Below are 18,682 nucleotides of genomic sequence, written 5' to 3'. Positions count from 1 at the left end.
ACTTGAATAGTTGAATAAATCTGAGCCGATACTGTACAATTGGCAAAACGTACAATGTACAAATATCTCTTCGATAACACCGTACCGCAGTATCAACTCTTGCACTGGCCTCTCCATCTCGTTCCGGGCTTGCACTGGGTTCAACAGTTACTGGACTGACTTCACACACTGGGCTCGTTGTATCGGACTCGATCACAGACCAAGATCAAGACGCCGTTCGTCTCAACTGGCAGCCTGGTCGTGCGGTTTGCACGCTGGACTGTCGTACAGATTTATCGATGGTCCCGGGTTCAAACCCTGCCCGCTCCCATCCCCCGTCGTCCTGCGGGAGGTTTGGACTAGGAAGTAATTATCTTCAACTCTGAAGGAACATCCGAAACATGTAAAACATTTTACAACTGTACTTGATAGTACTCCGCACTGAACCGTCGTAATGCTCCGTACAGAACCACACCGCTGAACCACATTGAACTGTACTGTAGTCGACCAGACTGTAGTAAACCGGGCTCTGAACCGTCTTGACTGTGATACCTCCGCTCTTTATATAGGGTCCCTACTGGCCTTCTAGAACCGGACAGAACGTCGCTTGACCATTCTGGGTGTTCAGATGACTACATCCCTCGTGACGCTCCTGAGCTCTGTTCAAGACGCCGATCCTTCCCGAACGGTCATGTTGACACTCGTCTCGGCTGACCGTCGTAACTTGTCACGGTTGACCGCTCGTCTAGCGCTGGCCTGGGGCGATTTGCGTCTGCTGACAACACACACACCACTGTCCCCATCTGTGCCACCACCAGGTTTATACCAATATGTATATTATAGTACAATAAAGTGAAAGAAACAATCTTTATTATAAAAAAAACTAGGTGTTCTATATATTATCGCCAGAACCTCTCGAGCCAAAACGAACGACTCCGCCAAATTGGCTGCTCCAAAATGTCGCGTACTGGTAGAATAATATACACAATTACTCAAACGGGGCTTGAACAATATTCTCTGAACTATAATAGGACTTAGTATTTAAAAACAAACTTAATCCAAATATTTTTTTCTTGAAAAGATTGTCCCGTTGGATTGTACGGTGAGCAGTGTTTGAACGACTGCAGCAATTGTGAGAACAAGTGTAACTCACGCAACGGCTCGTGCGCTTCTTGTAAAGCTGGTTGGGCGGAGCCAAGGTTTGCTTGCACTCATGGTAAGTTTTTTTTTTTTTTTTTTGGGGGGGGGGGGAGGGGGGTTACTTCTCTCCTGATCTTCCTCTTTTCATTTTCTTACGTTTCTTTTAGGTTTTTGTTGTATCGCCGCCACATTTCTTTATATCGTTTTGTCTTCTTTTTCTCTCCTACAGTATGTTATTGTTTTAAAACCGTACACGGGATGTAAACCAGCAAAGTGTAAACAAACAAATTGTGGGATTGAATTTGAGTGTGAAACTTTTCCTTAGTAAGTTGTCCATCGGGATAAACATTGAACTTCAAAAGAAGACTGGTCTAAGGCATATTATGTGTACATTTAGTTTATCGTCGAGACACCGTCTAGACTGTTTCTGTGTCGGAATCGTTGCTACCTTCCCTCTTAGACCACACTCAAGTCTTCTCTACCACACTCAAGTCTTCTCTACCACACTCACGTCTTCTCTACCACATTCAAGTCTTCTCTACCACACTCAAGTCTTCTCTACCACACTCAAGTCTTCTCTATCACATTCAAGTCTTCTCTATCACACTCAAGTCTTCTCTATCACAATCAAGTCTTCTCTACCACATTCAAGTCTTCTCTATCACACTCAAGTCTTCTCTACCACGCTCAAGTCTTCTCTACCACACTCAAGTCTTCTCTATCACACTTATGTCTTCTCTACCACATTCAAGTCTTCTCTATCACACTCAAGTCTTCTCTATCACACTCAAGTCTTCTCTACCACATTCAAGTCTTCTCTATCACACTCAAGTCTTCTCTACCACGCTCAAGTCTTCTCTACCACACTCAAGTCTTCTCTATCACACTTATGTCTTCTCTACCACATTCAAGTCTTCTCTATCACACTCAAGTCTTCTCTATCACACTCAAGTCTTCCCTATAAATCTCAAGTCTTTTCTATCACACTCAAGTCTTCTCCATCACACTCAAGTCTTCTCTATCACACTCAAGTCTTCTCTATCACACTCAAGTCTTCTCTATCACACTCAAGTCTTTTCTACCACATTCAAGTCTTCTCTATCACACTCAAGTCTTCTCTACCACGCTCAAGTCTTCTCTACCACACTCAAGTCTTCTCTATCACACTTATGTCTTCTCTACCACATTCAAGTCTTCTCTATCACACTCAAGTCTTCTCTATCACACTCAAGTCTTCTCTACCACATTCAAGTCTTCTCTATCACACTCAAGTCTTCTCTACCACGCTCAAGTCTTCTCTACCACACTCAAGTCTTCTCTATCACACTTATGTCTTCTCTACCACATTCAAGTCTTCTCTATCACACTCAAGTCTTCTCTATCACACTCAAGTCTTCCCTATAAATCTCAAGTCTTTTCTATCACACTCAAGTCTTCTCCATCACACTCAAGTCTTCTCTATCACACTCAAGTCTTCTCTATCACACTCAAGTCTTCTCTATCACACTCAAGTCTTCTCTACCACATTCAAGTCTTCTCTATCACACTCAAGTCTTCTCTACCACGCTCAAGTCTTCTCTACCACACTCAAGTCTTCTCTATCACACTTATGTCTTCTCTACCACATTCAAGTCTCCTCTATCACACTCAAGTCTTCTCTATCACACTCAAGTCTTCTCTATCACACTCAAGTCTTCTCTATCAAACTCAAGTCTTCTCTATCACACTCATGTCTTCTCTACCACATTCAAGTCTTCTCTATCACACTCAAGTCTTCTCTATCACACTCAAGTCTTCTCTACCACATTCAAGTCTTCTCTACCACGCTACAGTCTACTCTACCACACTCAAGTCTTCTCTATCACAATCAAGTCTTCTCTACCACACTCAAGTCTTCTCTATCACACTCAAGTCTTCCCTATAAATCTCAAGTCTTCTCTATCACACTCAAGTCTTCTCCATCACACTCAAGTCTTCTCTATCACACTCAAGTCTTCTCTATCACACTCAAGTCTTCTCTATCACACTCAAGTCTTCTCTACCACATTCAAGTCTTCTCTATCACACTCAAGTCTTCTCTACCACGCTCAAGTCTTCTCTACCACACTCAAGTCTTCTCTATCACACTTATGTCTTCTCTACCACATTCAAGTCTTCTCTATCACACTCAAGTCTTCTCTATCACACTCAAGTCTTCTCTACCACATTCAAGTCTTCTCTATCACACTCAAGTCTTCTCTACCACGCTCAAGTCTTCTCTACCACACTCAAGTCTTCTCTATCACACTTATGTCTTCTCTACCACATTCAAGTCTTCTCTATCACACTCAAGTCTTCTCTATCACACTCAAGTCTTCCCTATAAATCTCAAGTCTTTTCTATCACACTCAAGTCTTCTCCATCACACTCAAGTCTTCTCTATCACACTCAAGTCTTCTCTATCACACTCAAGTCTTCTCTATCACACTCAAGTCTTCTCTACCACATTCAAGTCTTCTCTATCACACTCAAGTCTTCTCTACCACGCTCAAGTCTTCTCTACCACACTCAAGTCTTCTCTATCACACTTATGTCTTCTCTACCACATTCAAGTCTCCTCTATCACACTCAAGTCTTCTCTATCACACTCAAGTCTTCTCTATCACACTCAAGTCTTCTCTATCAAACTCAAGTCTTCTCTATAACACTCAAGTCTTATCAATCACACTCAAGTCTTTTCTTTCACATTTAAGTCTTTTCTTTTACATTCAAGTCTTCTCTATCACATTCAAGTCTTCTCTATCACAATCAAGTCTTCTCTATCACAATCAAGTCTTCTCTATCACACTCAAGTCTTCTCTATCACACTCAAGTCTTCTCTACCACACTCAAGTTTTCTCTATCACATTTAAGTCTTCTCTACCACACTCAAGTCTTCTCTACCACACTCAAGTCTTCTCTATCACAATCAAGTCTTCTCTACCAGACTCAAGTCTTCTCTATCACACTCAAGTCTTCTCTACCACACTCAAGTTTTCTCTATCACAATCATGTCTTCTCTACCACAATCAAGTCTTCTCTACCACACTCAATTCCTCTCTATCACAATCAAGTCTTCTCTATCACACTCAAGTCTTCTCTACCACATTCAAGTCTTCTCTATCACACTCAAGTCTTCTCTATCACACTCAAGTCTTCTCTATCACACTCAAGTCTTCTCTACCACACTGAAGTCTTCTCTACCACAATCAAGTCTTCTCTACCACACTCAATTCCTCTCTATCACAATCAAGTCTTCTCTATCACACTCAAGTCTTCTCTACCACATTCAAGTCTTCTCTATCACACTCAAGTCTTCTCTATCACACTCAAGTCTTCTCTATCACACTCAAGTCTTCTCTACCACACTCAAGTCTTCTCTACCACATTCAAGTCTTCTCTACCACATTCAAGTCTTCTCTACCACACTCAAGTCTTCTCTACCACATTCAAGTCTTCTCTACCACACCCAGCTTGGCACCTGTTTGACACGTTAGCTCAAATCGCTATAGACACGTGGCTGATCAAACCAGCAAGGTATTTTAATATAAAACACCCTTTTTTTTTTTTAAAGCTTATCTTAATGGAAAAACTCCTCACTTACAACTATATATCTCAGTAATGTATAAGTTATTTCACTTTTTCCATATCAATCAAAATAATTAATATGCAACAAATAATTGATTAATTTTTAAAAATGATAAATGTTTTGTTACAACAAAATAATTGTTAAAAGTTTCAATTTGATTCAAGAATGAGCGCGAGAGAAATAAGATGAACAACTCAAATTCGAATGCTTTTTCCGCCCCCCCACCACAACCCTTCGGGTGGAGGGGGGGGACTTAATTGTTTTGCAGAAATCACAGTTGATGAACAAATTAGTTAAATAAATGTATGCTTTAGGCTACTTCTTGATATTTCAAAGTATTGCCTTTTTTTTTGTCGCTCCTTCCCCCATCCTTATTGTTTGTTGGCGAATTCTGTAAAGTGGGTAGGGCAATAGCATCTAGCCCCCCCCCCCCGGGCTAACCCATACTCTCGGGTGAGGGGGGCGTTTCGATTTTTGTGCAGAAATTACAGTTTGTGAACATAATTACTCAAACGATTTTTTTTTCTTGTATTTCGTCCCCCCCCTTCCCCCGCCCCATAGAATGTTGGCTGATTCTTTGGGGTGGAAAGAGCGATGGCATTTAACCCGCCTGCAGACATTACAGTTTGTAAACGAAATTAGCTAAACCTATAAACATACTTACTGATATTTATCCCATATATGTCGGGTTGTCGTGACCAGTTTGAACCGTAGGAGTGGCGGTCCAAGTGGAGAAATTACACAATTTATGTAAACTAAATATGTCACTGATATATGTTATATATGCTATATATTACCATCTTAAGTCGAGCGCCCCTTACGTCCGAAAATGTCAAATGCAATCATTAGTAATAAATAAATATAAAATGAATAGAGGAGTCATATCTGATTAATCGTTTACATTCTTTCGGCCCCCCTTTTTTCGCAGAAAAACGTGACATTTAAAACAAGACAATCAGATATGACGACATGTGTTTTGCGTGATTCCTCAGTTTTTTTTAAATTTGTATATTCTGCATGAATTCGTTGCAATTATTTAAAGAAATACTTTGAATTGGAAAATTTAGAATTCATACGAAACTTGTGTCAACAAAATGCAATGGGCCTAGTCCCCTCTTCTCAACCTTTTCTGAATCTCAGAATTTAATTTTATTGTATAAACTAATTGAGGCCTATTCCTCTCCCAAACAAACTCCAATACGTTTAAAATGCTTTAAATACGCAAAATTAAAAGTATAGGCCAGGGGCGGACTGGCTATTTTGGCATTTGGGCAAATGCCAGGTGAGGGGGTACCCAAATGGGCAATAGGGCCATCGAAATTAACAATGATTTTTTCAGTACAGGTAGACGTAGAAATGGATGCTTATCATATGATTTAGGATATATGGGCCGGATTGTTTAGATATACCCGGGCCGATTTTAGCACCCAGTCAATCCCTGGTATAAGGCCTACTTCATTTTATATTCCTCTCCCGAAATTACTTTTTGAGAGTTTTACCAGACTCAATGTAGTTTTGTAACAAAACAAAGTTTCATACAACATTTAGGACTTGAAATATTAATGCCTTGTTTTTGGAATATTATTTCTCAAAGGCAATGAATTTATTTTCTGGGGCGACACTTTAACCTTTTAATCAGCTTTTCTCAACCTTTGAAAGCATTTGCTGACGGCAGTTGAAGGTCTTTCTTGTTGTTTTTTCCTGTTTGCAAATTAGTTTGGGCCTATGAACTCATATTTGAATATTTATCAAGTAAAAGCAGTCTTCAAAAGGTTCTTATACATAAGACCTTTCAATATATACCCTTCAAACCATTTCGACACTTTTCTAGGGGGGGGGGGGTTACGAAGGTTGAATTTAACCATCGATTTGAACTTCTTTTGACGTTTTTCTACTGATCAAAACAGGCCTATTACAAGAGGTGTCGAGTAATATATAGCTAATTTTACGATGACTATGCCCAATACCGACATACTTAGCTGTAATGTACCTCAATTGTCACTGATACTTCAGTATAAGAATTCCCCCCCCCCAGCACACACACGCACCTTACTTTATTTCACTTTATTAGACATGCCCTTTTAAATTGGTTAGGAATGTGGTTGGTTGGGATAGTGAACTGTGGTTGGTTGAGATAGTGAACTGTGGTTGGTTGGGATAGTGAGTGTGGTTGGTTGGGATAGTGAGTGTGGTTGATTGTTATAGTGAACTGTGGTTGGTTGGGATAGTGAACTGTGGTTGGTTGGGATAGTGAGTGTGGTTGGTTGGGACAGTGAACTATGGTTGGTTGGGATAGTGAACTGTGGTTGATTGGGATAGTGAACTGTGGTTGGTTGGGATAGTGAACTGTGGTTGGTTGGGACAGTGAACTGTGGTTGGTTGGGATAGTGAACTGTGGTTGGTTGGGATAGTGAACTGTGGTTGATTGGGATAGTGAACTGTGGTTGGTTGGGATAGTGAACTGTGGTTGATTGGGATAGTGAACTGTGGTTAGTTGGGATAGTGAGTGTGGTTAGTTGGGATAGTGAACTGTGGTTGGTTGGGATAGTGAACTGTGGTTGGTTGGGATAATGAACTGTGGTTGGTTGGGATAATGAACTGTGGTTGGTTGGGATAGTGAACTGTGGTTGATTGGGATAGTGAACTGTGGTTGGTTGGGATAATGAACTGTGGTTGGTTGGGATAGTGAACTGTGGTTGGTTGGGATAGTGAACTTTGGTTGGTTGGGATAGTGAACTTTGGTTGGTTGGGATAATGAACTGTGGTTGGTTGGGATAATGAACTGTGGTTGGTTGGGATAATGAACTGTGGTTGGTTGGGATAATGAACTGTGGTTGGTTGGGATAGTGAACTGTGGTTGGTTGGGATAGTGAACTTTGGTTGGTTGGGATAGTGAGTGTGGTTGGTTGGGATAGTGAACTTTGGTTGGTTGGGATAGTGAGTGTGGTTGGTTGGGATAGTGAACTGTGGTTGGTTGGGATAGTGAACTGTGGTTGGTTTGGATAGTGAACTTTGGTTGGTTGGGATAGTGAACTTTGGTTGGTTGGGATAGTGAACTTTGGTTGGTTGGGATAGTGAACTTAGGTTGGTTGGGATAGTGAACTGTGGTTGGTTGGGATAGTGAACTTTGTTTGGTTGGGATAGTGAACTTTGCTTGGTTGTGATAGTGAACTGTGGTTGATTGTGATAGTGAACTGTGGTTGATTGTGATAGTGAACTGTGGTTGGTTGGGATAGTGAACTGTGGTTGATTGGGATAGCGAACTTTGGTTGGTTGGGATAGTGAACTTTGGTTGGTTGGGATAGTGAACTGTGGTTGATTGGGATAGTGAACTGTGGTTGGTTGGGATAGTGAACTTTGTTTGGTTGGGATAGTGAACTTTGGTTGGTTGGGATAGTGAACTGTGGTTGATTGTGATAGTGAACTGTGGTTGGTTGGGATAGTGAACTGTGGTTGATTGGGATAGTGAACTTTGGTTGGTTGGGATAGTGAACTTTGGTTGGTTGGGATAGTGAACTGTGGTTGATTGGGATAGTGAACTGTGGTTGGATGGGATTGTGAACTGTGGTTGGTTGGGATAGTGAACTTTGGTTGGTTGGGATAGTGAACTTTGGTTGGTTGGGATAGTGAACTTTGGTTTGTTGGGATAGTGAACTGTGGTTGGTTGGGATAGTGAACTTTTTTTGGTTGGGATAGTGAACTTTGGTTGGTTGGGATAGTGAACTTTGGTTGGTTGGGATAGTGAACTGTGGTTGGTTGGGATAGTGAACTTTGGTTGGTTGGGATAGTGAACTGTGGTTGATTGAGATAGTGAACTTTGGTTGGTTGGGATAGTGAACTGTGGTTGGTTGGGATAGTGAACTGTGGTTGGTTGGGATAGTGAACTTTTTTGGTTGGGATAGTGAACTTTGGTTGGTTGGGATAATGAACTGTGGACGCCAGGGGCATGAATTTGAGCTTGTAATAATACAAGAGTACGCTTAGTTTAAATCTAGAAGAATCAGATTTACATCTAGATCTGTGTAGAAATAAACATAAATAATAAGCCGAATGGTATATAATTGTATAGGCCACTTTATACATTTAAATGTTGGCTTTAAAAAATACTGGGTCGAAATTATGAAAAATTTTTTTTTTTAAGTTAAGAAAGAATAGGGTGCATTTTCGTATCATATATATATATATATATATATATATATGTTTCATATTTACTAAAGACAATCATTTTAACTGAGCTACAGAAGCTCCACTTGTTTTTCAACTAACATATCCCTCTAACTTTGTGTCACATTCAAATTCTCTACTAACCTCCAGAATGTCCCAAATGGACATACGGCTATAAATGTATGGACTTGTGTGAAGTCAAGTGTGGCGAAGATTGTATGGAGCGAGTGCAAGGTATTTGTCCAGGTAAGGCATTTCTATAGCTTTGTCTAGCTAGAGTCTAGATAAACCATTTGCATACTATTGTCAAGATAAATCATTTGCAAAGCATTTACCTAGGTAAACCATTTACGTTGTAGGCCCTATTTGTCTAGGTGAGTTTTACACGTAGTATTCGTCTCGGTAAGCTTTCCACACAATATTTGTCTGGGTAAGCTTTCCACACAATATTTGTCTGGGTAAGCTTTCCACACAAAATTTGTCTAGGTAAGCTTTCCACACAATATTTGTCTAGGTAAACTTTCCACACAATATTTGTCTAGGCAACTCTTTCACATAATAATTGCGGGCCACATGCACGCCCTTCGGAGCGTTTTATGCGGCCCGTCGACACCTAAAGAAATCAGGTGTGCCCACACATTACACATATAAAAATGCAAATACATTTAAATAAATAATTGTAAATATCTATAGATTTAGAAACATTGATACTTTTAATTCTTATCACTTATCATGCAGAGGCTAAAGAAGCATTGTCTTTAAAAGTCATTCTAAAAAGTTTAAAGTAAATGAAGATTATTCTTAAGGGCAATATTTCGAAACATTCAGTCAAAGACAAACACAAGCCAGTATTTATTTAATTCTTTGAAAAACTGTGTTGAAAGAGTTGAAAGAGTTGGGTCGGCTTGTACAAGATGGATCCAGTGCTTTGACCGTGAAAAAGAGGCTTTTTAATAAAATAAAGCATTGAATATCAAATGTATTGTCATTGATATCGCAATGATCTTATTGACACAAGGCCAGCCTTAGACATAGACAAACTGCTTATGGCCCCCAATGGGTGAAGGCCTTGCACTATATACTTCCGTATTTGTCTTGATATTTTAGAGAAGAAATAGCGATACTTGTCCTCAATGTTATTGTTGAAGTACAATGGGTTTTAAATAAATTGAATAATTTTACTTTTGTCGCTGTTTTTCTATGTTTTATTTGAGGCCAACTAATCACTTTGCAAATGGCCTCCAATTATCTGTCGGCCATGACTGGCAGTTTCGAGAAGTACTTGAAGATTTGGAACAAAACATTCCGATGTTCGGTTACACAGTAGTATCCGCTGGCCTAGAAGAATATGGAATCTCAAGGAAGAAATAGTTAGGTTCATTGAAGGACATTGACTGTGACTTTACTAATATTTCTAATGAAGAATTGAAGGCAGAATTCATGTTTATCATTGCAGACATTGCAATGTTTCTTTTACAAATGAAATGTATGAGCATCTTAAATCTTTTCAAAGTTATTCCACTTCTCGAGCCAGCGAGTGAAATCGGGTCTTATCATTTTCCTTAGCTGAAAGGTGAAACTATTTCTAGTGAAATGGTTCAAAGTAAAAGAAAGACTTATTTGGATTCCTTGATTGTGGAATTTGAAAGCAAATTTTAAGACGTCAAGAACTTGAAACTAGTTCTCAATACCCTCTGCTCACCATTCAGCTCCAGAAGACATACCTCCAAGCAAATTATGACCTGAAAGAGAAATTCCAGGGAGTTCTTCCACGGAAGTTTCATGCCTGCCAGAAGCTGTATTCCCACACTTAAGAAAACGTTGCTGCGAAGCTGTCACATTATTCGGAACCTAATTCATCTGTGAACACGCATTGTTTCGTTTGTTTCAAAATTATGAAATGTTATAACCTCACTGACTGTAATTTGACAGTCGCAAAAAAACAACAAAAAAACTAGTAAGCTAGTTCTACAGTTTCGGAACATTATAATGCACGGATGTAAACAGTTTAAATGCTTCACATTCAGTACAATTGTACATTTGTGGTGGAATGTTGGGATTGTGACAACATTTTAACAATTATTCGTAAAATTAGTTCAAGAAATGGCTAACTCTTGTTGTAATTCCTCAATTGGGAGTAAAAAAAATTATGCGGCTCGCCAGTCACCAAACCTTTTTAATGCGGCCCAAGGTAGAAAAAGGTTGCCCACCCCTGGTCTAGGTAAATCTTTTCATAATATTTGTCTATGTAAGCCATTTGCATAGTATTCGTCTTGGTAAGTCATTTACAGAGGGACGGCTTAGGAAATGTGGTCAAAAGAATTGGCACAATAGAGTTTTAGCAAGTGATATATTTCTAGAGATTTATAGCAACCATCTTGATTTTTATGGGATTTAACAACATGGTGGAGTGGCGGGAAATTTACTAAAATCGCGTGGAGTTTGGTGGGAAATTTAGCACAGTGGAGTTTTGCTGTTTGGTGGGAAATTTAGCACCGTGGAGTTTTGCTGTTTGATGGGAAATTTGGTACCAAGGAATTATTATGTTTTGAAAGTTTTTTTTCTCCCACTTCCCATTCTCTGATGAAGTTGAAATTTTACAGAATTATTCATAGTTGATAACAATACACGAATCAAACAAAAAAGAAATTAACCAATTAATTAATCATTTAGTACTAATTAATTTATTTTATTTTAATTTTAAAAAAGGGAGAAAACTCCGGTAATTTTCAGATTATCTATATAAATAATTCTCTTCATGGCTCAAGATTTTGGACAAGAAGTAAAGGAAAGATCACTCTTTTATTACTAAAAGTCGGGCTAGAGTTACCCCTCGAAAAAAAAGAGGGGAGGGGGGGAGAACAAGTAGTATTCAGCGTCACTCAATAGTAGGGCCGAACTTAACCATTGTGATAATCTCTACCCCACGTAACTTTAGCGGCGAAAAAAAAAAGAGGGGGGGGGGGAAGTAATCTACTCTGTATTCACCCGTCACTAAATAGCAGGGTCGGTCTCGACCGTTGTGGGTCTCTATGTGAAACGGGCTTCGCGAGGACAAGTTTGGGTAGAGATACGGAAAATAAGTGAAAATTAAGAATTTGTATAAGAAAATAAATTCGTATTTGCATTTTATTCATTCTTTACTACCTACAGAATTACTTTACGAGCCTTGCGTCTAGTGAAGCCATGCAGTATATCATAAAAATTGTGTTGCCAATGCATAATGCCGTTTTTTATTTCATCGTGCGTAGGATTGGCGTTTTCCATTTTGAATGATACCCCAAAATGACAATTTTTGTCTATATATTTCAGGAATTTTATTTTTTTTAAGTCTTCAAAAGATTTTAATAAGTTCCGAAGATTTCCATGACTTTTTCATATATTTTGCAATTTCAGGAGATTTCCAGGAGCTCCTGGTAAATCAGGTGGCACCGGTAATTCTGTTTTTAAGTTATAAAATGTTTTAATTTAATAATTTAAAAGTGCGGGGCCCACTGCAGTCGCATAGGTTGCATTGGCCTAAGGCCGGCCATTTAAAATAACGGCGTATGCTACGCCGTGGGTCGACTAGTGTTTTTATATTTTGCTTGTTTGTTTTTTTATTTCAATCAGGAGGAAAATTACTTATGACTATATTGGTACCTTTTATTATCTCTCCCATCCTTGGTTTGTTATGTCTAGTAGGAGCCTGGTGAGTATACGATTCTATGTTACATGCTGCTTAATACATTCATATTTGTATTAGTTGAAGTTTTCCTACGCGTTACTCGGTAAAGTAAAACAAAAAGTTTCCCTTTCAAACCATGCGATCTTTATGGCAGATGATGTAAAGGTCAACTGTTTCTGTGGCCCAATGTTAATGAGGGTGTCATGTGACCAGCAAAATGAACAACTGCCTTTTCTTTCCCTAACTAATTTCAGGTTTCCATTAGAGCTGGGTGGACTCAGGTTTCAGAGGCGTCCAAAGATCCCGAAATTAAAAATTCCAATATCTACCACGATTCGGCCTCAGGACCTCCAGTTCGGAAGCTTTATCACTCAGCCATCGCGTTAATCTATAACCTTTGATTAACTCCTTTAGGGAATCAGCACGAAGGCGCCATTATCCCGATTGATTACTGGATTTTATACATCAAAAAGCATGGACAGGGAGCTCCTCAACCCTTAGTCCCTTCTGAGGTTTCCAAACAGTAACGACCAAAGACCAAGAGATGGTATCGAAGCTTGTATACGCACACCGCGCCCTCGGAACGGGTCCTGCTCGGTATAAGCAGCCGAAGGCAGCTCTAACCATGGAGAATTCGCCTCATCTTCCTATACTGTAACCACCACAACTCCGTGAAAGGGCAGTCATTCCTATTGCTCTTCTAAGACGGCCCCTTCCGGACATTTCTGACTTTGTCAACGGGCTATTTGTTCCATCCCTCTCCGAGTGAGATACAAAATAAATGCTTAAAAACAAAACAAAACAAAAAAGCTTATACCAAGTGTAATTGTATTAATTAGTTAGGATCAGTAAAGTAATTACATTTTTACTATATCTAGGCTAGGGATGTTAGAGCTACAACAATACATCTCTACAATTTGAAATAAGTTTTTCAATCGTTTTTCTTTTGCGCTTTTTCATGCTTTTAGCTTTCTCAATACTTTATGATCCTATCCCTTTTCTGGACAAGTTGGGACAATGGGGGGGGGAGGGATATCTGGGTGAATTATTTACCGTATTCGCTTTTTAAAAGCATTTACAAAAAGTTTTCCTAGTGTGGCCAACGAGCTAGTAATTCTTTTCCCAACGATAAACAACAACTGTTAAATTTCTAGGAAAAAGCGTTAGAGCCGTTTTCGATATTCTTCCCCCCCCCCGCCCCAGATTTGAGCCCCTCGAACCAGAAGTTTTGGTGCGAGTTCAATAGTGGTAATGTAAAAAAAAAAAATCTGTATTCGAATAAAATGGTTTCGGAGCAAGTTATGGTTGGGAACCGATGTACTATTGACTTTGACATGCTACTAATTAGGACTTTACAATAGCTCTTTTCAATTCGTAACTTCGTGTCAACAAAAACCTTAAACGTGGGTGTAAAAAATATTCCATTGTTTTTTTTAATTTAACATTCATTAGTTCATTAATAAGAGAAAAAAATCGCTATATAAGTTGTATAAGGGCACTAATGTCTTTTTTTTTTTTAAATTATTTTTGTTTTTCTTGATATTTAAACTCAGTCAATGCATCTCATTCGAATATTTTGTTTTCTTCTGAAAATTTCAGCACATTACTAAAAAACAACATTTCTTTTCTGAGATGGGACGACTGCAGACACTCTTCTAAATCTGGGACATCGATTTCAATTGGGAAAAGTTAAATACAAGTTTAAACCTTTTTTTTTTTTATAAACGTTTTGTGTGACTTTTCAAATGTTGACTTTTAAAATGTTGACTTTTTAAAACTGCCCAGTAGCCAGCAATATGAATCAACATACAAAAGTCTTTGAGATTCGGTTAGCCTAGTTCTGGAATCTACTTTTATGGTAACAATTAGGAAGAGTTTGAATTTGATGTGCATTAAACAACGTTTTGAAAAAATACAAATAGCTGCTTGTGTTCTTTTGTACGTTCGTTTCTAGACTTCAATAGTTAAGCGACTTTTGTTTAAGACGCGTTTTGGCAATGGCCGTTTGGTGCCCGGAGTTCAGTCACATTTTTTTTATAAAATTTTTTTTTTAGAAAAATTCGGAAAAAAAAACTTGGGTGAATTCGGCTCTCGAAAACGGCTCGAACGATTTAGACAGTTTATTTTTATTTTTATGAAAAGAATTATTAGCTAATTGGCCACGCGTTGCAAAAGTCTGGTTTGACCGTTATAACTTTTTATAACCGTTATAACCTTTTTGAAATATAATCTAATAATTCAATTTGGTCTGGCGGTTTAGACAAGCCTTATCTGAAGCATATGTCAGGATGTAGTCCCGCATGTCTCCATTAGCAAGGGGAATAAGTCAATACATTTTCAGGAACATTTTGCGCACCGTCTTCTAGGTCTGGATCTATAGACCAATCACCAAACTAGAATCTTTTAAATTGTCATATTTGTCGCAGTTATCTATGTAATTGCATAGTAAATATGTTTACATTCTAAGAGCTCCGCTTTCATCCATTTCATCTAATGACAAGGCCAGTGAGTTGATGGCCATTTATTTACATAGTTGTAACATATGACTAGGGCTGTGTGCCATACTATTTTTGAGTATCTTCTGTCTACTTAGCGTTGTGTCGGCCTGTGAGTTGATGGCCAATTATTTTCACATTTATTTTACTCATGTAAATAAACTTTGTATATATGTTTACCTGCGACTTTGTAAAGTCTTTTGTTGCACACATTAGTTTAATTGTATATCTGGAGGTTATACCTAATAACCTAGGCAGTACAAGAAGGGTCCAGTTACACCTCTTGACGAACGTGCCAGCACACTTTTAAAACTGATCTGTTGACCTAAAATATCTAAATCTAGCTATAATTCTAATTGAATATTTTTAGCTTTACCCGCTACTAGGTCATGTGAACTGATCATATTGGTTCATGAATCCTCTTTAAGTCACAATGACGTCATTTGCATTTATTTTATTTACTGGTGTAGTAGGTGATCTCCCCTTGTCGCTTCGTCATAATTTTTTATGACGTAAATTGTCTTAGATCGTCTGGTGTATTTCACGCCATGTTACTAGACTGAAGCAGGCTTCTGTTCTGCTCGTGAAGTTCTCCCTGTGCTTATGGTATTGGATAGCGTTATCGTTGGCCTTGGTAGATATTCTTAAAGGATTATCTTGACCCCTGTTTAGGGTGAGTTTTATTTCACATTGTATAGTTATTTTTATTTGGATTCGATCGTATTCGTATTTTTTTGTATATAGATTAGAAGATTAGAAGAATTTGTTCTTTATCTTTCTATAGGGTCTCAGGTTTCAGGAGTGAGATCTCAGTTTTAGGTTACAGGACTGAGGTTTTCATCTCAGTTTGTCTGTCTGAGGTTTTCGTCTCAAGTTTCGGGACTGAAGTTCGAGTCTGAGGTTCCAGATTTCTGATTGCGGGTTTCTGTATACAGACTTGGTGTATATTGTGACGTTGAGAGTTGTCTTGATACTCTGAACTTTGATATCGGTTGAAGATAGATCGACTTGTATTACAGAATCGTTGTCTTGGAATGAACTATTGTGAGAACAATGCTGATGGACCATATTATAGGGTGGTTATCATTGTAGTTAAAACATTAATTCGAACTAGACTATGAGTTAGTAATTTCTCACACCATACTATATGCAGTTATATTTGTTATCATTATCATTGATCATATATCATTTACATTGTATACATATCATTAAATTAAATTAATAATTTTAATTATAAATCATCATACACCTCGTTTATTAGTTTATGTACAACTGGGTGTGTATGGTGTGACTGTCGGGCTGAACTTGGGACTAAATACATTTTTTATCTAGAAAAAAAAGGAGGGGGGGGGGGCTGCATTTTTAAATTTCGCACGCAGGCGGCCACAAACATCGTGGCGGCCCAGGTTGGGATCAAACCCGATCGTGACAATAAAAATAAAAGACCTGAAACAAGCGTGTGAAATTACACATTTTCAGTACTTTATTTGGTGAGACTTTTACAAAGATATGTGTATTTTTTTAAGGACTAGCTTATTTCAAGTACCCGGCATTTTCCGATACACAATTTCACACATAAAATAATTGTAGAAATAAAAAGTGTAGTTATTTTAAAACTTTAAATGATTTTTAAAAAGGTGTTTCTAAAAAGTTGTTACATGTAATCAATTGTTAATATTCGTTTGCTATAAATCTCACTGCCTATTTTGTATCTGTTTTAGTTTCCTATTGTTTTCTTGAGCTAAGGGGTCGTTTTTTCATGATGTCTATACCTAATTTCTCTATTCAGGCCGCAGAATCAGGCCTTATGAGGCTGGGTCTCCTGTTAACTGTAGAGGAAATTGGGGGCAATTCAGGTGGTTGACTTCAAAACTGTTTTTGTTTTGCATTGTTTTACTTTTTGAGATGTGTTTTTGAATGGAATGTAACTCATAATAAAGTAGTGTGGTTTTGTTCCTAGTCCAGTACAGTTGGAATTTTGTTTATAGATAGAGTTGAAATGTAGACTCAATTATTTTTGTGTATAGTTATTATTCAGTCTACGGGATATTGACCTGTTATATTGTAATTGATACTGGATATTTCATTTGTCAGAACTGAGCCTGTAGTATATTACAACGGACGCAATAAACATGTTATATGTCTGTGAATTGGCATTCTGAATCTTTATTCTGTCGTAATATGTGTCGTTACGGTATTGCCCAGGACTTGGGTATATTTAGTATTCAGCATTGAAGTACACACATGTATATTACAGAAGCCTTGACAGAGACATTGGTCCAAAATAATGCTAAGCTTATATATATTAAAAAATCGCAAGTGAATATATGAATGAACTTGTTTTAGATCAGGGGTCTCAAACTCATATCAGCATGTGGGCCACAGTGGAAAGTAACAATCAGTCAGCGGGCCACACCACGAAAAGAAAATGTTTTTTCATTAAATTTTACAAACACTACTGTCACTGCAGTTAAATGCTAAAATAAAGTTTTTATATAATTATTAATTACATTTATTGTAGTTTTTACATGCACAGGCAGTTTAGTTTACTAAAATAAGTTGACGTTGCCTCTGTCACTAATAAAAAAAGCAGAAACTGTAGTCCCCCCCAAAAAAAAAAACAACTATAATTTCTAGGCCTACTGCAGATGGCTCGTCACTCATGTTTCTGTCCACTCAGCTGAGAGCGTTTGGCAAAGACCAGACCATCGACATTAGGCCTGAAGTCGCGTGTAGTGGCAAGCCGCAAGGTTGGTCTCAGATGCTCATCAGTCAGTCTTGATCGTAATGCTGTTTTGTTGATCTTCATTCTGGAGAAAAACTGTTCGCAAACGTACGTACTCCCAAACATCGCAAGAATTCTAGCAGCTGCGCAAAATAAGTTTGGAAACTTCTCTCTGGGATGAAACTGGTAGAAATCTGAAACGCCAACATCAGCGTATTTTTGCTTCAGAACAGTGTCACACTGCAGGTCCAGTAGTTTCATCTGGACTTCCTCTGGAACGTTTTTCACGTCAACTGCGAACGGAGTGGCAACAAGGAAAAACTGTGGCTCGAGAGCAGTGAATTGCTGAAAGCGGTGTTCAAAATCTTCAAGTAGTCTGAAGAGGATGTCTACGTTGTCTTTCAGGCGCTGTAGTTCAACCGTTATGCTCTGTAGAAAAGAGAAATGAGCCAGGTTTCCATCTGCCAGCTGAGTGGCCCACAAAGTAAGCTTGCATCTGAATGAATCAAACATCACGGTAATCAGCTGCTTTGTGCCCTGTATTTGTGAATTGATTGCATTGAGATGTTGCGTGACGTCAGTAAGAAAGATCCGACAAAACGTTAGGTCACTGAGCTGAGGTATGTCTCTGTCTTTCATTGCCATGAACAATGCTATTGGGTCACTGAGCTGAGGTATGTCTCCGTCTTTCATTGCCATGAACAATGCTATTGGGTCACTGAGCTGAGGTATGTCTCCGTCTTTCATTGCCATGAACAATGCTATTGGGTCACTGAGCTGAGGTATGTCTCTGTCTTTCATTGCCATGAACAATGCTATTGGGTCACTGAGCTGAGGTATGTCTCTGTCTTTCATTGCCATGAACAATGCTATTGGGTCACTGAGCTGAGGTATGTCTCTGTCTT

General features: G+C 38.6%; 1 protein-coding gene across 1 annotated transcript in view; it reads left to right on the top strand.

Annotated features, from left to right (window-relative positions):
• Positions 1 to 14,470, top strand: part of LOC106072740 (uncharacterized) — a 74,596-nt gene extending 60,126 nt beyond the window's left edge. Inside the window, exons 16-19 of the mRNA XM_056017868.1 lie at positions 1,061 to 1,195; positions 9,041 to 9,136; positions 12,503 to 12,581; positions 14,157 to 14,470. Coding sequence (XP_055873843.1) covers positions 1,061 to 1,195; positions 9,041 to 9,136; positions 12,503 to 12,581; positions 14,157 to 14,250 — 404 coding nt within the window. The 3' untranslated portion in view covers positions 14,251 to 14,470. The remainder of the gene's footprint in view (positions 1 to 1,060; positions 1,196 to 9,040; positions 9,137 to 12,502; positions 12,582 to 14,156) is intronic.
• The last annotated feature ends 4,212 nt before the right edge of the window (positions 14,471 to 18,682 follow it).

The sequence above is a fragment of the Biomphalaria glabrata genome, chromosome 18 (genome assembly GCF_947242115.1).
Source record: "Biomphalaria glabrata chromosome 18, xgBioGlab47.1, whole genome shotgun sequence".
Classification (NCBI taxonomy): Eukaryota; Metazoa; Mollusca; class Gastropoda; family Planorbidae; genus Biomphalaria; species Biomphalaria glabrata.
This window is presented reverse-complemented; position numbering and strand designations above follow the sequence as displayed.